Source organism: Lonchura striata, chromosome 5 (assembly GCF_050655825.1).
Source record: "Lonchura striata isolate lonStrDom1 chromosome 5, ASM5065582v1, whole genome shotgun sequence".
In the NCBI taxonomy this organism is placed as follows: Eukaryota; Metazoa; Chordata; class Aves; order Passeriformes; family Estrildidae; genus Lonchura; species Lonchura striata.
The window spans coordinates 49,713,205-49,736,825 of NC_140707.1; the positions used below are offsets into that span (position 1 = coordinate 49,713,205).

At 34.3% G+C, this 23,621-nt stretch overlaps 1 protein-coding gene across 19 annotated transcripts in view; it reads left to right on the forward strand.

Annotated features, from left to right (window-relative positions):
• The window catches only part of MIPOL1 (mirror-image polydactyly 1), a 184,948-nt gene that overhangs the window by 64,581 nt on the left and 96,746 nt on the right, over positions 1–23,621 (forward strand). For 18 of the 19 annotated variants that reach the window (XM_085582114.1, XM_085582118.1, XM_085582123.1 and 15 more), the window contains 2 exons: positions 1,476–1,509; positions 1,769–1,939. In XM_085582114.1, coding sequence (XP_085438240.1) covers positions 1,476–1,509; positions 1,769–1,939 — 205 coding nt within the window. The remainder of the gene's footprint in view (positions 1–1,475; positions 1,510–1,768; positions 1,940–23,621) is intronic. The other variant, XM_085582120.1, reaches the window with a different exon arrangement.

Consider the following 23,621-nt stretch of genomic DNA (forward strand, 5'->3'; position numbering starts at 1 on the left):
AGAAGTTCTCTGGAGAAGCTGGGTCAGTCCTGCCAATTTACTTTGACAAATACTGTTCTTTTCATTGTGAATACAAACGAGCTGGAGATCCATTTTTAAGTCCCACATGAAGTGGTACTTAGAACAATGTGAAAACATAAAGCCGGATCTTAAACAGGATCTTAAAGCAGGACCTAAAACAAGGACCCAGATCTGAGAATTCATTATAATAATATAATAATTGATTCTGTTATGTTTGTTATTTTATTATTTGTGTTACTTTAGGAACACAAGTCCAATCCAACAAAGGTTAACTTTTATTCTGTTTAGTTCTGGTGCTGATTGAATATGTTGAAGTAGTTACTGCTTCTGAATGCCATATAACAGCTGTTATACACTGATAGTATATTCTGAAATATTTCTTTTTAATTTAAAAATTTCTATACTGGCTGATTTACTGTTCCTTATGTACTGTTATCTGCAAAAACTAATGGAAATTGTGGTAGTGTGCTGTCAAGTGTTCAATAATGTGTTTTAGCTAAAATCATGTCTTTGGAGCAGTACCTGTCACAGCACTGCTGAAGTGTTGCTGTGTAGAAGATGTTTAATAGTACTGTATCTGTCTTAAAATATCGTAGGCTACTTTTAGTAGAAGTCACCATTAAGTAAGTAGCAGTGGAGTGGTAAGGTAACTTTAATATGCTCATTTTTCCAGAAGAGAGATCTCTGTCCATTTAAGTAACCTTAGGTAAAATAAAATGTGTACTATCCCATTTATTAGATTTTTGTGCTATCACTTACTACTTTTACACAGCCAGTATTCTATGCTGTATGACTAAATTCCTCGTATCATCTTTGTATTTGACAGGTCAATATATGTTCTGTTGAAATAGAAAGGGAGGAAAGTGCAGGCAGGTTTGTTCCAGAATTAAATAAGGGCCTTGCGGAGAATTGACTTAGCTTCCTATTTTATGCAAGATATAAAATCAAAATATTTTTAAAGTTACTTAAACTGGTTTGGGATTTTTCCCTCATTTTGGAAGAAAGAGGTGGAAAAAGAATTACTTAAAAATGAAAAAAACCCTATGAACAAAAGTCATGCTCTGTTTCATTTGGGGTGCAGTAAAAACAAAACAAAACAAAAAAAAGCCCAGCATGTAAAACTTGTAAGCCCAGAAATAAATAAAATAAAAGCATCAGTCATTTCTATCACTGGGGAACTTTTTTCATCTAAGCACATATGAACAATTGATCCTTGTAGTCATATATAGCAGTAAACATTAATAACTTAACAGTCTGAAGTCAGTGCTGAAGATATGGAGCATTATTGAAAGATGGAGTCGAGCAGGTGGCACTTTAATATGTTCAGTGTCATGGTTGACTCTAAAGACTAGTAGAATGAAATTACTTGAGGTTCTAAAGATTTAAAAAGCGAACTCATTTTGCTGCACTAAGGAAATGCTACTGATCAGGCTTTCTGTGTCCCTTTTTTCTAGGCTAGAAAATATTAACCCTGAAGAAAATGACATGGTAAGCCATTCTCTGAGGAGATTTCTTGATGTCAGTCTTATATCTTAGAGGCTTAAGTTCAATTGAGTGGGTTTCAAGAACTAAGATGTGGGAAAAAGAAGAATTGACACACTAATAATGTACATCTTTGCTGCAATATGAAAATTCAATAACTTCACTCAGTCAATTTACAATTCACATGTGCCTATTAATTAAAACCCTATATTAAATAAAATATATTAAAACTTCATGTCTGACTAACATATAATGCTGTTGGTAGACATTACAGGAATTACTGAACAGAATAAACAATGCAGACTCAGGGATAGATATACTGAAGAATGGAGCTATAATTCTGAACCGAATACACAGGACCAAAGAACGTAAAAAGAAAATAATAGCTGAGGAAATGAATGCAGTAATAGAACAACGGGATGCTGCTTTATCTCAAGTAAGTCTCTACAAATAGATAATCACTCAGTAAAAAATTTATTTTTTTCTTTCTTTTTTTCTCGGAGGGGGGCAGGGACTGGTTTACTTTCAGGGAAGAAAATTATTTTGTTTACTTTTCTCTCTTGAAAATTTCAAAGGAGAGCCCTTGTAGTAAATATCTGATTACTAATCAAGTTTTTCTTCATGGTAGTAATGCCCATTAAAATGGCATCACTGTGTTTTCTGAGAAAAGTTATGTTTGTATTTTTTGCACTTCATTACTATCTGTCTTCTTTTTAAAACACAATTGTTTTCAGTGAGTTGACCAATCTAAAAAGCTATTAAGGGCTTAGTTTTGCAGTATGCTGTATTGGTGAAATGCATTGGATGACAGGTAACTGGGACAGAAGGATTTATAAAGGGTTATGAGTAACAAAAATATACATTAAAGGAAGGTAACAGTACCACATGCAACAATGCAAGCAGTTCCTCCCTTTGTTGCTTTACATTCAGGAGATAAAAATCAGCATGTGGTCCTTGACTCTCAAAGTCTTACCCATCTACTACGTGACTTGAAAGAATCTGGGTTCTTTTTTCTGCCCAGATCACTCATTGCCTGCAATTTCCTATTTTGAGAGAACAGTAATTGTCTTCATTCTCTTCACCATAAAGAGAGTTTCCTTGCTCGTCTCATCTCATGGAAGAGTTTTTCTGTTGTTTCTTTGGTTTGAGTTTACGTTTTTTACCCACCATTTTTAAACAGAATTTTAACTCAATAGGAATAAGTTGTAGGGAGGAACAGTCCAAGTAGGGAATAAATCTCCTGAGAAAAGATCTTAGACTGGATGAAGCTCCTTATGCCAGGCAACAAATTTCATCTGACTCTTCCAATATTGAAAATTTTGATTTTCAATGTAAGTAACCAAAGTTGGCCCACTAATTGTAACTAATTTCTACTAGATTTAAAGTCAGGTTTGTGATCTTTAATGATATCAATAATGTTAATTGAATTTATATTCTATTGAGAAATCCTCTAATAAAACTGCCCCCTCTACAAACCCTGTGATTTTCACACTTTTTTCAGTAATTTTTTGCATTCTTTCCTACTTTAACCTTGAAACTCCCATCTGCCTGTTGCTTAAAATACTTTGTGTGTCTGTCAAGTATGTATTGCAAAAAAATACGAATGTATTATCTTAATGTATTATTATTACTTTCTCAGTCTATTTTTTGCTTTTATAAAAATATTGCTGGGATGTTTCCCAGCACAGCTACTGGGAAGCATCCAACAGCCCTTCCAAAAGTTTATGTTCTTTCTTCTTGCACAGGGCATTCGAAAAGTGAGCATCTTGTAACAGAAAAGCTTTCAGGAGAAGGGAAAGATCTCTTCATATTTTTGTTTTCATTATTTCAGTTTTTGGTTCTTTGTTGGAATGCATACTTGGACCATAAAACTTCTATGAATGTCAGAAGACTTTCATTGTTGGGCATTTTAATTCACATTTTAATTCAGTTGATTTTAAGCTGCCTGTTTAAGGACTGATATTTTCCACGTAAACAGCTTGAAAATAAAGATAATAATTTTGGATAGTAATGGCCGAAGTGTCACCACTGGCAAAGCCATCTTTAGGTATATCAGCAAAAAGCACAGGTAATGTTAACTAGATACTGCAGCTGAAAAAATAAATTAGTAGAGTAATAAATCCTCACAAAATGAAGATATAAATATTTGATATTAAGCTGTAGTACTATGGTATCACTAGCCATTTATACCACCATTGTTTTAAATTAATTGTTATTAATAAAACTATCTATCATGTGTTTTCAAATTTTTGATGTTTTTACAGCTGTTACTGTTGAATCTAGAAAATAGGTCCATGGAATTGAAGCTACCTTTTCAACCTGTGTTTCTCACTTGATGATTCCTTGGGAATTCGTACCATACTTGAATTATTAGTAGTCTTTTGTTAACATTGCAATAGCAGTAGTTATTACAGTGCTAACATCAAGAACAATAGGAGAGGGATTCTACATTAGACCACAAAGGGACTAGATATAATTCAGGGGATGTATATGCTTAGCATAACAAATGCAAATTATTGGAAGTTAGATCTGGGGTTGCCGCAGGCATTCATAAGAATGCAAGTTAAAATCTTTTTCTTTTTGTAGAAGTGACATCAAATATGAAGGGAGGAATTGAGCGCAGTTTGAGAAGAAGCAAAAGTAGAGTAAACCATTAGCATGCTGTGACTGTCCTCTGGAAAATGCATTAGTAAAGTTCAGGGGTCACTGGGCAATGTAGGTTGAATGTTTCATGACACATGGTGTTGCTTTGTTCCTGGTTGCTGTTGTGTAGTGCTGGAGACTGCACTCAATATCATTTGAGTGACCACTATATCTGGTTCCATATGATAGAGAACTACCTACAAAATAACAAGTGTTTGGACCGACTGTGTTTAGTGAAGCTGCATTTATTACTTTTCACTGTGATTTTCGTCACAATAGCCTGGCATTTGGCAATTGGGCACAGTGAACGTAAGCAGTCTCTAGCTTTTGGGGATTAACTCACAGGATTTCTGATTTTTCTGAGTAAGAAACAATAATGTGAAAACCTTCACAGCTCAAACACATTGCTTTGATTTCAAGTGAGGAATAGAGTACATTTCTAAAGTTTGAACATTCTATAAGCTATGCATTTACTATTACCAGTAAATACAAATTACTTCCAGCTAGTCTTTTAAATTCAGTTTCATCATGTTTTTTTTTTTTGGTAGCTATACTACTGAGCTGCATTTAATTGGACTGCAGTTGCAGCATACTCAATGATTATCTAGTTGTCATTCTTCTGTTTGGATTTTATTTGAACAATTCTTTTATTCTTCAAAAAATGAAAAACACTCTCTGTCTTGGAAAGGCCATAAAAATGTTTTTTCTAGCTGTAACATCCAAGAACTTCTGTGTATTTTTTGAGATTTCCAGCATGAGCAGTGCTTCTTACTAGGAAGCAGATTGAGGCACTTCTATCTGTATTGAGCTGTGTGAGTATATGTAATCTCAGATCTTTCACTAGATTGCTGAGCAAATATGCAAACTACTTTTTGTATGTGTGAAAACAAATGACATGGTATAAACTCAAATATTTGATACTACTTTTAGTATGTATTTTCAAGTGAATAATAAACAAACAACTAAAGCATGGCTAAACATTGACATCCACCTTCTCCTGTATCAACCCCCTTAAAAAAACAAACTCAACAGTTTGGTTGTATTTGCTAAGATATTTTTGTTAGTGAACAGATATTGTGTGATACTGAAGATTTTCAGTGTGTTTTAAGACTGATCTTCTGAAAGAAATTAAACATCATTTTCATGTCTGTAACATTCAGTTTTGTCTTAACCTATTCAAGGAAAAAAATTATTTGTCCAGTTGATCATAATACAGTTTTTAACTTTCTTGAGAAATCTCTCTTGCTTGAGTAATCCAGTTTGTGACAGACACTTAGTAGAGATTCCATATGGCATAGTCACATTGTGTGATCCTCATAAAATATCCTAAAGAAGGGTTTTCCAGCAGGAGGCAATGCAGTACAATGTCTCAGCCACCTATTAGCCACATCACACCTTGTGGACAGGAATGTTAATATCATTACAGGGTTGGCAGCTGAAGACTTGAGTAAGTCATTACAATTACTTTTCTTCTGGTTTAGACAAGAAAGGGGACCTTTTAATTGGTACAGCTTGAAGGAAGTGATTTTTTAAAGCTCATTAAGAGATTAGGAGATTGTGTGTTTGATATGTTTCCAGTTCTAATTAATTCTGTAAATGTGGGAGTTTTTTAATTGGTAACAGTCAGTTCTGTATAGAATTTTAAATATTAAAGATACATATAATTTGCTGTTAAGGAATAGCAGTGGTTTCATGGCTGGCAAAATATCATCTCTAGTACACTGATCTTGAAGCAATAGCATAACTGGCAAGCAAACCTGGTTTTACAGCTTTGAGTAGTTTGACCACATCCTGCTGTGCAGGAACATGCTTATGACTGTTCATGTAAAAAATTGGCAGTCACCCAGTTGCTCATCTGAAGCAAGTTAAAGAATTCTTCTCCATTTTGAGGCACTGTTTGGCAGCAGGCAGCACTTTATCATCATTGAAAACAATGACGAGATGCACTATGCTTGACTTCCCATCATTATCAGTTTCGACTAATGACTAATCACTGATAAATGTCTGTACTTACAGGGAGTCAGCTTCTTGCTAGCTTTTATTTTTTTGGTTTTGTTCTGCTAAAGCAATTTTCCTCCTTTTACACCAAGTAGTATAAAGGAAAGTAGTGTTGCCCGTGATTTACAGAGCATTAGGGCATTCTCAGCACAGAAGTGAACAAGTCTTACTGAGGTAGTAAACCCAAGACCTATATGAAATGTAAAAACAAGAAATATAAATGAAAAAAAAAATACAGATCTTGGACCCTTAATTTGAAAATACTCAGGTGGCAAATTACAATGCCTCATGACTCTTGGGACAGAGGTGATCCCTTTGCAAACTAAACCACAGTGTGGGATGTTATTTTTTGTACTTTTAATTAGAAGTCTATTTTTATATTCTGTGTTTTGGTACCCTTTGGCACTTCTTGATTAAGAATGCTAATCAAGTTCTTGGCTGGCAGGAGTATATCTGACAGTATCCTCCTACCTACTCTCTCAAGGTACTTACCCTACTTTTCCCTTTGCCACTGATATTTGGGAACAGGAAAAGAAGAGATAGGATGCTGTATTAAAGTTGTTTATGAACCAGGCTGCTGCTGTTGGGTACTGATGATTTTGGTCATGAACTTATTTCAGGAGGAAAGTGAAAGTAAAGGGAATATTTATTGTACTTTGAGGATCCAAGAACCATGCTTGTTAACTAAAGACTGGTTTCCTTTGGGAAGGCAACCGCAAGTTGATGTTGTTCTCATTTGCATCCCTTTCTCTGAGAGGCACCTGATAAACGGGCATGGAGAAATTCCTTGCCAGCAGGATGGTTGAGCAGAGAGATGACACCTGTCTGCAAGATACCCCTTTTTGTCCTGTGAATTTAGTCCAAGTCCTGAGACAAAGCAAAGAGGATATGGTGTAAGGTATAGAGTAGATTAAAAAAGAAAAATTATTTGAGATTTAACATTAGCAATTGCACAGTGATTGCAGGGAGTAAAGAAAGAGAGTTTGATTAAATAATTGTCAGTTTGATTTGGATTCACATCAGTAGCCTCAGGAAAAGCTCACAGATGTCTCTTCTGTGGAGGTAATGCTAAGTAAAAGGGATCCTGAAGGGAGATCACAAAAAGCCAAATTATATGAGCAGTGGTTGTGATTAGCAATATTAGTCTGATTGCATTTCACTGCAACAGTGCTTTAAAATGTCACATTTCATTTCCTCTGTACCTAAATAAAGATAATCCACTGAAAGTTTGACTAAATTCATGTTTTAGGAAGTCCATAGTTAAATCCATGTTTTCTTTGCTTCTTCTCAGAATAAACCAAGTGAATCTCCACAAGTGCCAAACCAATCCAGTGATTGCTGTATTTGGAACATATTGTGAATGCTGAAGAGCATCAGGAATCTTTTGCATCTCAGAAAAGGGCAGTTTCTTCACTACTTGACTACTTAGTTTTCTAAAAACAAACCCAGTTTGAAAATATATAATAATTCTTTACTTTCCAAGATGATTAGGTGTGCTCTGACTCTCTACCTTGGATATATTTTTGCTGGCTTTAGCATGAATATTTTCCAGGAGAAAATGCCGTTAAATATTTGGCTACATTTAGGAGATCATTAAGTATGTTTTGCCTCTGAAGTAGGAAATTTAGTCCACTGGAGACTTAACTAGAGAAGAAACTGGACAAACTTGGTTTCTTACATGGGTTTTCTGATTTGTGTAGAATATCACCCCCAAAAATAACACCTGTTTAATCTTTTGCCATAGTGCTTTGTTTAATTTGATCAGGGTATGTAATTCACAGTGTTCAAAGCATTAAGAAATCTGAGTGGTGAGATGTTCAAACAGGATGGTAGGAGAAGTTTTAGGGACACTACAAATCTGTGTTTGTAGTGTCAGTTTGTCTCGCACGCTGACATAGCAGAAGTTGTGATTTCTCTGTAGGCATGTATCTGTTAATAGAGCATGAAACTCTTTGGCTTCACTGGAGTTAAAATTTCATTAGTGAAAGCAAGATTTTGCAGTTTATTCATTAGTTTAGACTTCAGTGAATCTTTGGTTGCATGAGGTCTTGCATTTTTTGAGTTAATACTTGCAGCTTGAAGTGCAGGTCAGATGGTAAGTCATTAGTGGAGGGAAAGGAGAATCTGAAGGAAATTACCCTGAGGAGCTGTTATACTGAACTTTTGTATTTAGTCCATGAATGCTAAGTGTGAGTAAATATGTAAATGTTAATGAAGTGTTTCCTTGAAGAGAGGGATTATGGTTTTTCTTTTTGAGCTTTAGAAGCAAAATTTTAATTGATGCTGCATTTCTTCTTTTTGCTGCCATAAGGTTTTGACTGAATGATGCCTGGAGACACATCATTGTTTGCATTGTTAAATCACCTGTTGTTCCTCTGCAAACAGTGTGTTGTGCAGAATTCAGAAAATACATGTCTGCATAGTATTTGAGGGCATGATCAAGCTTGGTATCTTTAATTGTAAACTTTAATGAATTTCCAGTTGAACATTCATCCCCTCTTCGGTACCTAGAAACTCCTCACCTCTTTGAAAATGGCAGTAAATTTGCACGCAAGCTTGTTCCATTAATTGCTATTTGACTCATCTATAATGGGCTAAGCTTTATATTCACACAGCTTAGACTTTCAAACCAATTTCTGGAATTAATTTAAATATTTAATGTCAAAACCCTAGGATGAAAGAGAGGAAAAATGTTTTGTATGCTTATTGATCACCTGTTTCAGTAACAGCGACATATAGAGGAAAATTCCATTGTGATAAAAGCAGAATTCAAATGGTTTTCCCTCTGAAGAGTATCACTGGGCATGCAAGAAGGTTTAGAGCTACCAAAACTCTGCATGCAATAAGGTCTGTAGGTACCAAAACTCTTGTAGAGGTACCTTAAGTAAGTTTTCCATGATACTTAATACTTCACTGTTTCAAGTTAGGTACTGAGTGTTGAATCTGATTTGGCTTTGGTTACTTGTTGGAGAAGAGGTTGGATTTTATTAAAAATTGAAAAAACCACCCAAAACTGCGTGCTTTGTATGAAAAGCTGGTTTCCTTAGCCAGCTTTCTAAGGAAACTTTATGCAAATTTACTTTGTTATTTTGGATACGCAAATGAGTTTACATGAGAATTCTTCTGATAATCAAAAAATATTTTTGTGTTTCATTCTTATAATTAATCTGGAGTCTAAAAAGGCTGATATGGCTGGCCTACAAGTTCACTTGCTTCTCCTACCGTGACCCTTCTTTAGTGTTCATAAGCTGCAATTTTGTGTTTTATTATGCCTGTATTAACAAGTAGTGTGAATTAGCAAGTGGTGGATCTGGATTATGAAGTAGTTCTCAGCATTTTACATCTACATTAACCCCTTTCCAGAATGGGGAGGGGGACATTTCTTTTGGCTTGGTTTGATTTAGTTTGGTTTGGTTTGGTTTGGTTTGGCTTGGTTTGGTTTGGTTTGGTTTGGTTTGGTTTGGTTTGGTTTGGTTTGGGGTGTTTTGTTCGTCTGGGTTTTTTTGTCAGATTAGCTGTTATCAAGTCCTATTGACTGAATACCATTTGTGTCAGAATGCACTAGGTGAATTCCTGGTTTGAGACATCTTTGTGTTTGCTTAAATCAAAAAAAGAATTCAGTTTGTTTTCTCCAATAGCACTCCATGGTGCAGAACAAAGCATAAGTAGAGAAAATGCTAAGTAGAGTGTAAATTGTGTATTATATGAAATTAAGAATAAAAGTCAGATAATTTTAAGAAAGAAAATGAGATTTATTAAAATATATAGGGAAGTAAAAGCTATCAATGTTCTTGGAGAAAGTATTCTAATATGTTTGTATTCAGACTTTTTCCTTTGAAAATTATTAGACTACTTTATATGTAGACTTTGCTGGTCTACAAATTTTTATCCTGTCATCAAGATGTATATGAACTTGGTTCTGTCAAGGAGAAATAGGTTTCAAACTAGAAGCATTAATTGAAAATAAAATGATACACAGAAAGAAAGGTTTGGATTTAATTGTGCAGTGAAGATATATTCAAAGAATAGCAGGAAAACTATATTGCTGATTGTGGCACTTATACAACATCAGTAATTGACTGAGAGTGTTGTAGGACATGGAGCTAAGAAGAATGAATAGAGCTACTTTTTGTTGACTTAATTTATTTTTATTTCCAGAGTCTCTGAGGTGAAATGTTGACCTCTCTTCCAGCATTGCAATACCCTCCACAGTTGTCCTTATGATTCAGCATATGTGCTAAGCTGTAAAGAGAGGAGATGAATAAAGCAGCTGAGGTCTAGCAGTAACAGAGGATATAAGGAAAAATTAATATGATGATGACAAGCTGATTATTAATTTTCAACAGAATTGTAAATTATTGTGACTGAAATCTGAGACTTAAAATTTTATTTGTTAGTTACATTTCTTTCTTTTCTTTTGTCCTTTATCAGGACAAACAGACAGATTGTACTACAAAGTACACCTGCAATGCCATGATACAATATCAGAATAAAAAGAAATTTGGAACTTAAAAATGTTTTTGCTAGTTCCATTTTTTCTAGGTTTCTAACTATTTTTAAATGATCAGGTAACAATTACCAAAATGGCAGTTTTCTCTCTTGGTTTGGTCTGAATATCATGACCTTTTGTTCATGAAGCATTGTGAATTTTTCCAAGACCTTCAGATTGATGAAATTATTTTACATATTCTGGTTGAAAGTGTGTAGTGATTCTGACAAAAAAAAAAAAAAAAAAGGAACAAGAAAATCTATCAATATTCTCTTTATGAAAGAGAGGTTTTACAGTAGCATTAACTTATCTTTGTCTGGTTCACCAAGTATGCCTACATTTGTTTGTTGTATGGCTTTACTATTTCGTGCTTCAGATTGTGAGTATCTAGGATTTAGCCTCTTTTCCATGTTCTGTTTATTCACTGTTAATTATTTTTCAAGCTGAGTTGCTTGAGAACAAGAAAAATTTAGCTTCCATTACCCTCTATTGCAAATGAAGGACAGGCTTTCCTATTGCATGTAGTCTGCATGTGATTCTATGATGCTCTTCTAAGGGGACTTTTTAATGCTTTGTTAATGCTTTGTTGTAATGTTTTTGATTTATAGTTAAATATGAAGCACAAAATATCATTTTGGTTTATAGTTTACTTTTGTATTGAAAATGCTTCTTTAAATTACACAATTCAAATACATAAAAATACTTAGAGACCCTTAAGAAGCTGTGACTATGTAAAACATATATTTGTACCTATAAGAAAAGAAAAATTATTGCAAATGAAGAACAGTATTAAATCATACAAGTATGACAACTTTTTGCAGTTCTGGAGTTGTTATCAGAAATACAGAATGCAAGTGTTTAACTACAGAGTATTTAATTGGTCTAAAATTCTGATGCAGTAATGCTTATGAGTGTACATGTTATATTGTTAATAACAGAATTTATAACTATCTTTTGAGAGAGAGCAATTTTAACAGTACTTATTATTTATTAATTACTAGCTATAAATATGTAAATATAAGTATGTATATATATAACCAAACTTGTGTATCAGTTATTGGTCATCTTTTAGTTAGGCTTTTGCTTATTTCTTAAATAGCTATAACTTCTTTCTCTGCCAGCTGCAGAAGTATTATCAAAGATTAGAGAAACCCCAAAAAACAGTGTAAAGCACTCTGTCAAAAGAATGGCAATGCTCCTCATTGTCTCTTGAGATGACTTTTCACTAATAGTTAAGATTTCTTTCAAGTCTTGTTATAATCATAATGAAGAATTTCTTATTTCAGAGATGGTATTACAGATCCCAGCAATCTTAGAAATTGTTTTCAATTGTTATTGAAAAGAATAGTTTTCAATAGTTTTAATTTTTTCCTGACAGTGATCTGCTGTCTTGCATTCAGTATGGGAGTAACCACTAAGCCTCTCTGTGAGTTTAATTCTTTCATCTTTAAGACAAATTTCTTAATCTTTTCTTTCTTAGTCTACAAGCATTCTTTCAGCCTCATTGCTTGGGCTTCTGTTCACAATCAAATTGTTGGGACTTCAAATGAACCTTAGTCTGAAAAACAAGTCTTGAAACACTCACTGTGAATAGGGGAGCATCCAGTGCCAGCCTTCAAGAAGAAACACCAAAATTATTCTTAATACCTTATGCTAAATTGTTCCATCAGCTGGCCTTCTACTGTAGGGTCAGCCAACAGCTGAGTCTCTCCTTACATGTTCTCCTTATGTCTCCTTAGGTATGGTGTCTCCTATGGTAGCTAGACTCTTCTCAGCAGTACTCATGCATTTTACCTGATTGGTTCATTTTGGCAGGCAGGCCTATCACTTTGCTTTCAAATATTCTTATAACATTCTTCTGTCTTGGTGTTTTTCTTAATTTTTTCTCCTCTCAAGGTGTCCTATCCCCTATACATAAAGAATGGAATTGCCAAAATGAGAGAGTGAAATTGCACAGGTCAAAGGCAGCTGATTTTAGGTTAAAGCATTTCTGCTTTTCAGTAACATATCTGAAAGCTTCTAGGTGACTGTTATTCAAACCTGCAGGATCAGCCCACTTGAGAAGGTGCATCTATTTGGATATCTAGTTACATCAATCTCTGTAAAACACCTTAATGAAACTAAAGCCAAATTTTGTTACAAAGATAGACTCTTCCGATTTAACTGCTATTTAATATATTCAAAGTCTTATTCATGTACCAAAATCATACAGGCATTTCTCTGTGTTACCAAAGCTGAGAAATACATAATTTCTAAATGTGTGCTTTTGTTTTAGTTTTGCAGAACTTTGGTTTACTTTCTTGAATCTTTCTTTGTGGGATGCCTTTGTATTCTATGTATGATTTATTTAAAGTTCATGCAAAGCTGATTTATTTCTTGATTTTTTAAAAATTAGTTTCATTCCACTTGTTAGTGCATATAAACAAACTGTAAAAGCTATTTAGAATACAATTTATGTACTTTCTGTTACTTTCTCCATATTGATTAGACAGAAAGTGTTTTCACAATAACATTTGAAGATTTGTAATTAGTTGCTTCATACCCTTATACTTAGTTAAAACACTGCCATTAATATTGCTTTCATATAGTTATGTCCTTCAGGATTCAAGTTTACTAAAAAATCTATGGAAAAAGAGCAAATACTACAGATTGGATGATTTGTTTGAAAAGTGCCTGTTGTCCCTGACTTACCTGCAGAAGTTTGTGTTTTCACCTACCTAGTTGTTGTTTTAGTTTGTAATAATCTCTAGTTTAAAGTAGATTTTGTTAGATGTTAAACAAGTTTTATGTAGACATATTATACACCAGAAATTATAACTGCTACCTAAGCAACTGATGGCTCAATTGAGAAATTTATCAGGACAGACAATATGTGCTACAAGATACACCTGTGATACCATGCTTACAATATCAGACTAAAAGGATTTTAAAACTCTGCCATCTATACAGTGATCCATGATACTGTTTTCTTGAAAAATGTGATGATATTTAAAGATGGACCAGAAGTATTCTTGTCCTTTTGTGCAGTAAATGCCAACTTAATGTTTCAGCAATAGCCTTGTTTGCATATGGATTTTACAAAAATCCATTGAAGATTATTTGAAAACCAGCTCATTAGAATGACAGATTGCTTACCAAATTTTGTTTTCTTGTCAACTGATATTGGTTACATTCAATTAAACAAGGTTGTACTTTCTAAAAACATAATCTCAGTGTGCAGCTGAGTGACTTGCCTATATCTGAAAATCAGATTCCTAATTTCTAGATCTAGTTGGAAGATTAGGCTGTGAATGTTTCTAAAATTCTTCCTTGTCATACAGCTTTCACATTTTCACTACCTCTGTTCTACTATATACATTGTTTAAGTACCAACACTGCAGATAATTAAGTGAGGGTGAAGGAAAGGCTTTAAACAAAAGCAATTGTCAGCTTTCTGTCATGGTGTGTTGTCAGATGTTTGACAAGCTGTCTCTTGGCCACAGGCCATTTGGTTGTAATGGGGCTGACTCCTCTTCTGAGGAACCAGCAAAACATGTGGCCACATGAAGCAATAGCTCCGTGTCATTCAGTCACATCAATAAAGCAAAGGTTTGGGGTGTAGTAATCCCAGTTCTGACATGATCTTGTTGGTTGATTAAGATTGTTAAACTTTCTATGCTAATTTGTCATCCCACAAAACAAGAAACTACAATTTACTGATTTGATTTGAGTGTTGGAAAACGTGATTAGTCAGTGTTTACAAAAAGTTACAAGATAATTATTTATGAGTATAATTAAAGAAGAATCATATAATAAAGAGTACATGTATGGTAAAAAACGTGAAGTAAAAATGTAAACAAAAAATGAAGTGGTGTAGTGATGTGAACCTTATTCAGGCCAAGACAAGAACTGAGAATTAGAGTGCACATTTTGTGTACATTCTGCCATGCAAAAGAAGGGAAGAAAGATGCTGCATTTGAAGGAGGGAGAAGCTGAAGAACATGGAGAGGGAAAACTTAAACTTCCTACTTTCAGCAATGAAGGAGGAAAAGTAAGTTGCTTTTATAAAGCTATTTTAAAATACAGTTTTATGGCTTTCTGAAATTTGTGTTCCATCCATTAGTAACACATAATCTTTGACCAAAACTCCTTGCAAATGAGTATGTGGGAGAACATTGATTTGGAAAATGCAAGCTAAGATCATAAATAAAATAAGAATAATATTTTAATATTCAGATGCATTGACTTGCTTCTTGGTGACCTTTCTTGCAGTACTACTTAGTACTTAACCATGGTAGAAATTATTTCAGGTAATCAGCAGGGTATTTAGGTCCTGGTTTTTGTGTAAGTGGTATATTAATGCATGTTCTGCTTAAATGGCAGATTTATTCCAAAACCTCTTGGGTGTTGTGCAAATTTATTCTTTAAATGTTTTTAAAGATTTTTACTTAATTACTCTGAATTATTTTCTATGCAGAAGTTTCTGCTCTGAAATCTTCTCTTGTATCAGTATGCTCGGCTTGCTAATGTCCATTGAAAGCCCAGCATACTGATAAAAGTATTTACATTGAAAGTAAAACTGATCCTAGTCTAACTGTACTTGCAGACCTTTATTCAGTGATATAGAATTTAGCTAATCGAGACTTACTTTTTTATTTTTTGACATTACTTTTAAAAGATAATCTTGACCCTTGAGTGCTCTTTTGCTCTTGTGATAAAATTTTAATTAGTGTTTTCCATTTGCTGAATTATTTGGGAGTATTGGTAGTTTCCTTTCCTTTTAAATATAACAGTGAGATATGAATTATAATGTCATTGTACTGTGACAATGTCTAGTATTTCCAAAACTCTGCAGTGGGGCATGAGCAGGTGTACTACTTGTGTACTACTCATCTGCTTACATGCTTAGCTTATACATTATTTATTAGACTTATAGGCATGAAATTAAAAAATTGAATTAATAATGTGGCTTTGATGTAAAGCAGAAGTTGCTTATTTATATATGACAGGCAATTAGGAAAAAAACACTCTTAGTTGAATGCATTTTTGCTTGCTTTCAGACCCAGTACAGCCTCATGAATAAATGTTTGACTCCAGGTTACTAGGTCTGTGTTTTAATTAGAAACACAGAGGTGGAGCAAGTTTGTTAACCTATATGCCACCGGTGGACACAGGAAAATATGAAGGTGACCCAGTTATGTGGCTTCAGCAGCTCCTGCTGCTGTTTCCTCCTGCAGATCAGGTGTTTGTCGGCAGCCCCTGTTAGCACAGGTGTGGTCATCCAGTGCACAGCCAGTGCAGGAACTGTGCTTGAATGCCCCATGAGTCACATCCAGCTCAAGAATGTCACCTCTTCCTTTCTCTATGTCTTGCACATTTCTAGAATGAGTTTCATTGATTAGGAAAGTCTTTGTGTGCTGAACTCACTGAAAAGTAGATCAGGGTTGTTTTGATCTTTGAAATATCATCATTGCAATGATAATAAGAAGTAAGAATGTGTAGAGAATGCAGTTGGGTGGGTATCAGTGCTACTCAGTGCTGTGGAATCGGTGCACGTGGAAGGATGGTTCACATGAAGGGTGTAAACAGTTAAACTTCATGGTCTAAATTTTCTGAATTTCTTACTGTACACTTACAGTTCCTTTAGCTATTGAAATGAAATAAATGAAAACTTGTTTTGCTGCATTTGAAGTGTTCAGAAATAGACAGGGAGAGGAATGGTAGGAGGAAACCTAGTCATGCCTACAGCATATTATCTGCCTTAATGCTGCAGGTTGCAGCTGGCTCATAGTGACAAAGAAAACAAAAATGTTTTATTTGTATTTTGATGCATTTCTTTTTGTAGCTTTTTGAAGCAAGACACTATTGCACTGCTATGAAAAAAAGACAGCTTTTACATTCAAGTGTTTCTCTTACTAATAGCATATAACTTTTTAAAGACGCGTGTGTTTCTGAGGCCTAAACTCTACAAAAACACTTTTCTTTATTGAAATTCCAGTAGTTCTAAGCTGCTGGGCATTGTATAAATAATCATTCAAACGCATTTGTTGATGATTTGCTAAAACTTTGAAGTGAAGTAATTTTTCTCAGAAGTTAGAAAACCTTAATACAAAATTATAATTTAATGGAAATTTTTTCTAGGGATTATTATGTAGAAACGAATTTCTTTCTTTCTTTCTTTCTTTTTAAATTATTACTTTAAAAAAAAAAGGATAAATTCTATTTATATAAGTGCTTCCAAACATCTGCAGTTCAAAGTACATAATTCACAGTGACACCAAAGGTTGGTTTGTGTTTTGACTGGATGACTTTGGTATTATTTTTGTCTGCAAAGGAAAGAGTGTAAAGCATCCAAGTGGTGCAAGATGTTTGCCTCTCCAGAAATTGTGATGAATTTGGGACAAGGGGCAGACTGTTAAAAAAAAAAAAAATATTGAGGGGAGGGGGAAGAAGGGTAGTCGGAGTGAGAACACTTACGTTCTATTTGGCATATTTGAGCTGGGAGCCAGTCTGAAGTACAGATCATTATAAATAAAGTAAGAAAAGGTGAACAAAACAACCAAGGAAGAGAAGAATCAGTTGAATTGTTTTTGTTTGTTTCGCATGCTTATTTATTGTATTTAGGTTTCCACAAGTGAAGACTTAAAAATATAACAGGCAAAAAAGGTAGCTTTGTTTCTTCATCTTTTTCATGTTTGGTGTCTGGAATAATTATTTGTACTTCAGTTGTTCACTGCAATGAATATGTGTTAACTAATTTCAAAGCACAGATGCACTTTATCACTTCAGGAAGTATTGTGCTGTGTAGTAGTAGGATCTCAGTGCCTCATAAACTTATCTTTATACATTTTCCATCAATGATGGAAATGATGGAATTCCATCAATGTATGGTGTGTCACTTACCTTGCTCATGAACGTTTTACTTAAAATGCGTAAAGGAAAAAATGCATGTGGGGAAATAGTTCTGCCATTCAGATGGACTCTGACTTTCCCAGAGTTTGGAGAACATAAGCCATTTTCCCAAGTTATTGAGTATGAACTAGGTTATTTTTATTTCACACTACTTCAGTAGTTGAGAATTGCAGTTCAGCAAGGTCTCCATGCATAAAAGTCCACAGAATGTGGCAGAGTACTCAGTGTTTGAAATTAAGGCACTGATATGCAATCAAGTCCTTATGCACTGGCTGACCCAGATGAGTCATTCAGCACTCACTTTTGATTTTTGTGTGACTTGAATAAAATTATGTTACCTTAAGTTTAATGAAAGAATTAAACTATTTTTGGGAGACTGTGCTTATGTTTTTTTTAAACTAGGGAGGCCTCATGTGACTGAATAGGGTGATCAGATTGCACCAAAGATCCACCTGCCTCACCTGCCTGACCTCACTCAGGTCAGCACAGGAGCAAGCACGTTACAGTATCTCCATCTAAGCACTGTTTCAGCAAGCTCCTCAAGTGTACTCTTGTGTGTTTATGCCAGTGCTGATTTTCAAGTTTGTAAACACCGCAAGTTTTGATAAGGACTTTAGATGAACAAATGTATTCTAATGAAATACTATCTTTTCTATGTCCTAATTGAATAAGACAGTCAAATAATATTCAGAATTGAGGAAAGAACTTAGTGCAGAATTTTGCCTCATATTAGCACATTTGTTTCATTAGACTTTGACCCCCATACCTTTAATAACAGAGATAAATCAATTACTTTCTTTTTTCCCTAGCATATAAATGGCATAATGTGTTGACTTTTTTTTCCCCTAGCATATTGCCATAAGTTCAGGAGAGGTTAGTTTGGATTCCTTTTAATGAAAGGCAATGAAAAATATTATATGCCATACAGTAATATTAAAAGCAAATATAGATGTAATGGGATTAAACAGCCACCAGGACTGCATTTGCAGTAAGGAACTGTTATGGTTTTCTGTTATATTCCATTTTATCTGTTGCTTCCTGAGCCAGGTAGTGTCACAGTACCCTTACCTTGGTCAAAACTATGCTGAAAATGAGAAATTCATCTGACATTACCATCCTAGTTCAATGAGATGAGAGTGAGGGACCCTGGTGTAGCAAAATTTGAAAACTTTGAAAGCACATGAACAGACTGATTGACGTAAGATGTGCAGAGTTAAACATGATTCTGCATGAAACCTCTGGGGATAGGTATCTTCATACACACCACACAGGGACCAAATAGGTGGGGACAGGAGGTTGCTCTGCTCAGTGTTAATGCTTTGTTGTATTCCATCTTTGTCCCTACTAACATTATTTCTCCAATGGCTTGCAAGTTTTTCTTTACTTTTGTGTAATGTCTGAACCTTTTACTTTGAGAACATCTCACTGAAGGATCATGTTAAATAATGATCAAAAAATAACTCATCAATCTGTGTAGATGTGGCAGGCACTGTAACACTATGATAATGTGTTACAGGTACAAGTTGAAGAAGAAAATGCTGAAAAGCTGACAGCATGTTAAAGATGATTTGTTTATACAAGTGCTAAAGTTATGTTTGATATGTTAATGCAACCTCATTTTCTAGTAAAGGCCAAACACTATTAAGTGGTTATTTGCATTGATTTTTCTATCTTCTGATATACTTGATTCAAAGTAAACCATCTTTATTCCTTTTGTATAACTGGAGCTGGGGTTGTCTTTTAATGGTCACACTCTGGGTGGGCCTCATGAACTTTACTCAGTGATATTCTCCTGGTCCATCTCTTGACCTCTCTATCAGTGTCCCTTTTAGCAGATGCTCCTTTTTCAATTTGTCTGGATTTTCCCTTTGGTGTTCCAACATTCCCACCTGGGGAGTCATTGAAAGGGGTCAGCGCCCAGTGCAGCTTGAACTGGTGCCTCTCACAAACATCCTCATTCTGCTGAATCATGTTACCTGATGCTCATTTAAAAAGACTCAACAGTAGCCTAATAATTTACATTTTAAGATGGGAGGGAAGGATATGTTTACTTGCTATCTCTCCTTGCTTTCCTGGCTGAATCTTTTTGTTATCCTTTGGGTATGTTACGTGCTTTGCTTTTCATTTTGTGTCTTAACTGCTTGTGATATATCCTATGCTGAGTGTAGAGGTATTTGTTTCAAAAGACTGCAGGTATTTAGAAGACTTGCTTGGTAGAAATACAGTTAAAGAGAAGATTGAGTCCCTGTTGCTGGGAAAGGATGATGTACTGACAACTGTACAGCTGGGTTATGGTTGCTCAAGGAACACTCAGAGTAGGTTTAATGAAGTTCATTGTCTGTCAAGTACATTATCACCTGATTCAGGCTAGCTGAGGTAGGAGATTTTTTGGGGGAAATACCTTCAGAGAGAACAGATGTGTGGATTTGAAACAAGAGAGGAAACCTGTGTCAGGATTGATTTTGGGGGTGGGGTTTTTTGTACCTTCAGTTGTCTATATTGCCTCTCTGGCTACAGAGCTGTGAGTGCACACAGTAGACCATACAGTAAATTAATTCGTAGTAAGTTGTTTGTGTGATACCTTTATAAAATTATATTACCAATTCTGAGGCTTTAGTAGCCTTTACTTGACAAGGTCATCAGTGTTCTGATCAAGACATTTTCTCATTGACATGTGTCCACACTGCTCTCATATTCCTTGATGCACTCAGAGTATCTGAGGTAGAGAAGCAGTTTTCTCAATTAACAGCCCGTGTTTTGTAACATGTTGAACTGATCAGAATTTGCATTTAGGGGCACAATTAAACCTCAATCCAATGCTTAGGTAATTAGGTAATGATTGTGTGTTGCACAAAATATATTGTCTATTTGAAGTTTTGCCAAGAGTGAATTTTCACAAGTTTGAGATAACAGAATTTAGACATAGTATCTCAAATTAAACACTTCCTTTAGCTTTCAGCTTTCTTAAAAGGATACATCCAATATTTCCTTTTTGTCAGTACTGAGTTGGATGATGTCTTCTCTTCTCTGTGCTCCAAAAAGTATTTTTATATATGTTTTTAGAAGGAAATTCAGTTCTTACTTGCAGCTGTTGGCATTTTAGAGGACTGGAGTGAACCAATAAAAACACATGTTCTTTTAAAGAACATCTATTTTTACTGGACCTTGCTAACAACTAGTGACACAGAATTCAAAAATGTTGGCTCAAATGAATAGAAGGGCTGCATTGTTTTAAATTCTATTTATAAAACTTTTCTTTACAGCAAAGTTACACTAAAATTTCACATGCTTCTGCTCTTGTGAAAAGGAGTGCTTACCTTTAGAATTCTGGTTTAATATTTTCAGAGTAGCTCAGGTATCAAAGATGTAAAGTATAAAATTTTTTAAGACATACACAGTGTTGCTGTTTAAGACTATTATTATAATGCTTTCACAAAGAGGGTAATGGAAGATTTTACTTTCTAGACAGCCAAGAATAAATCTGAATATCTTCTGTAAATGTATTGTTTCCAATATAGTAAAACACTCAGGTGCAAAGGTCAAATTAGATCACCATTTCTTTCAATGATGTTCCAAATTGAATTCAAGCAGTATACTAGTTAAAAATGCCCCAGGGTTTTTTTCAGATATCAACACTCTCAGTAGAAATGAAATGAAAGTACAAAATGTTCCCAAGTTTGATGTAAATGTAATCATATCAAGGTTGACTTAATAGGGAGGTTTATCCATTTTATGTTACCTGTGTTGCATCTTTACTGTACTTTATTTGTTCTGTGTTTTGCAAGATCCTTGAGTCATACTGCTGCTCTTTATTTCAGTGTCCTGTCTTCACAGGAGTGGAGACCAGAATTAAGATATACCCATGCTGTCAGTGGTACAGTCTGCTCTATACACCAAGATCTTTTCTCATGTATTCTTGTAGCTAGGTTTTGCTCATAGCATGTTTTCACATGCCTTTTGGAATCAAGAGAATAACATGATTATAAATTCAGGTTTTAAAGGTAAATTGAGATTTTAGTCTTTTAAATATTTATTCTGTAAATTTGTGTTGTTGTCAAATTGTGTATTCCAAAACACTGTTTTGAAGAAGAATGTTGGCAAAGCAGAAAACTGAATGTCCTGGTGATCACACATGATGTAATGTATAGTGCCTGCAGTGGTAGATTGATTTTTTTAAATGGTGTTTAGATCACATAAGCCAAGGAAAAAAATGTTGCTAGAGTAAAAAGAAACATAATCTGTGTTTAGTTCTTTACTAGTTCTAGTAGCACCTTCATGTCTGCAAACAAATAGTTTTCATGCTGCACATGGAAAAATATTTACATCTGGGGTTCTGTGATTTGTGATTTTGGGGGGTGGGGGGTGTATGATAAACACAGATGTTAAGTATCTGAAGTATATGAAAATGCTTACAATCAAATGTATCTTAATTTTTTTTTTTGTATTTCCCTATCTCTGGGAAAATGTATTTTTTTCTTGCAATAAAAATTAAACTGTACATTAAGAAAGTTTACAACACACATTGAGAGAATGTACTAGGCCAGAAAAATTCACTGCCTTTAAAATAGGTAATCCTATTAGAAATAAGCACAGATTTCTAACAGAAGTAAGGAAATACAACAGATATGTGAATGGAATTTTTAATAGTACTTTTGGGCTTCTACAAATCTTTAAAATTTATTCAAATAGAGGATTGGATCATTCTGGTTTATATACTATACTGGATACCTGATGAGCAGTGTATTTTTAGGTCTTATTTTCTGTTTAAGAATTGTATGTCTTGGCATGTCTTTAAGTTTCTGTCTCAAGATCATGTAGCATTTGTTGTTTTATTTAGACCTCATTTGTAATTTTTTCAGTTCTGAAGCTTTCTGTTTCACAGTTTTTCTTTTTTTTTTTTTAGAGTTTGCATGAGGCAGAATTCATTGTCCCATATACTTATGGGACAATATAAGATATTAACATAATAACATATACATATATAAGAATTTCTCAGGAATAGGGTGCATATATATGATAGGAAGTTCAGTTCTGTGTTGTCCATAGTCACTAAGACACCACAAGAGACTGACATTTCCAGGTCTTTTGAGACAGCAATGCTTACATGCTTACATGGGCATTACATCACAATTCTTGTTATTTTTACTTGCTAATGTTTTCAAAAAGTGTGTATTAAAATATTTTTATCAATTAATTGTCTTTCGTTCATACAGTCTATTAGCTGTGGGCTTTGGTGATCATATCCAAACTACTGGCTTGTAATATGTTGTAAAATGCTTCTCCTGGTACTCTGCTTTTCCTTAGTTCTAACAGTCGAGTCGTTCCCATATGTCTTCTTGGTACTTTGTCTGCTTTGTTTTCTTTTTGTTTTCTTTTCTTTTTTTTTTTTCTTTTTTTCTTTTTTTTTTTTTTTTGGTAAGGCAAAGAACTGTCTGCAGACAACTAATTGCTCTTTCAAAGCACAGAACTGGGCAAGACCTTTTAGAGTTAATGTAAAAAAGAGCAAAATATAATTTGCTTTTAACTTGCAGATTTTTAATCATTAAAATAAATGCTCAGCAGACAGCAGTAAGTCTACATGTATAGGTACACAGTAGCAAGTGCTAATTTTCTCATTTTTTGTTATTAAGTTAAATATTTAAAGAAAACAATCTTAGAGAATTAGAGTAACCTCTTAGTATGAAAAATACAAGTCTAAAAATTTCATCTATATTTTCTAATAAAAGGCTGGATCCTTGATTTGGGAGGAGGGTCTTTCATTTGCTTGCATTTCAAAATGCATGAATTCTTTCCTTTTTATCTAGTTACTTAATACATTAAAGCCAAAATCTAGCTGTATATTGGCATAACTATGAGCCAACATTCAACCCAAGATTCTGATAAATATCTGATATATAGTGTTTTTGGCATACTTTTGGACCAGGAAGAAACTGAATAATGATGCACATTTTAAAAACATAGCTTTAGTACTGTCTGGGATTGTAACTTGCTTTTGTCTGATGCATTCACTGCTGCAGAAATGGTGATGGGCTTATTTACGGTAAGTCTTTTGGCTTGTTGAAAAAAAATATGCCCACACTCCTCTACTTAATGGGAT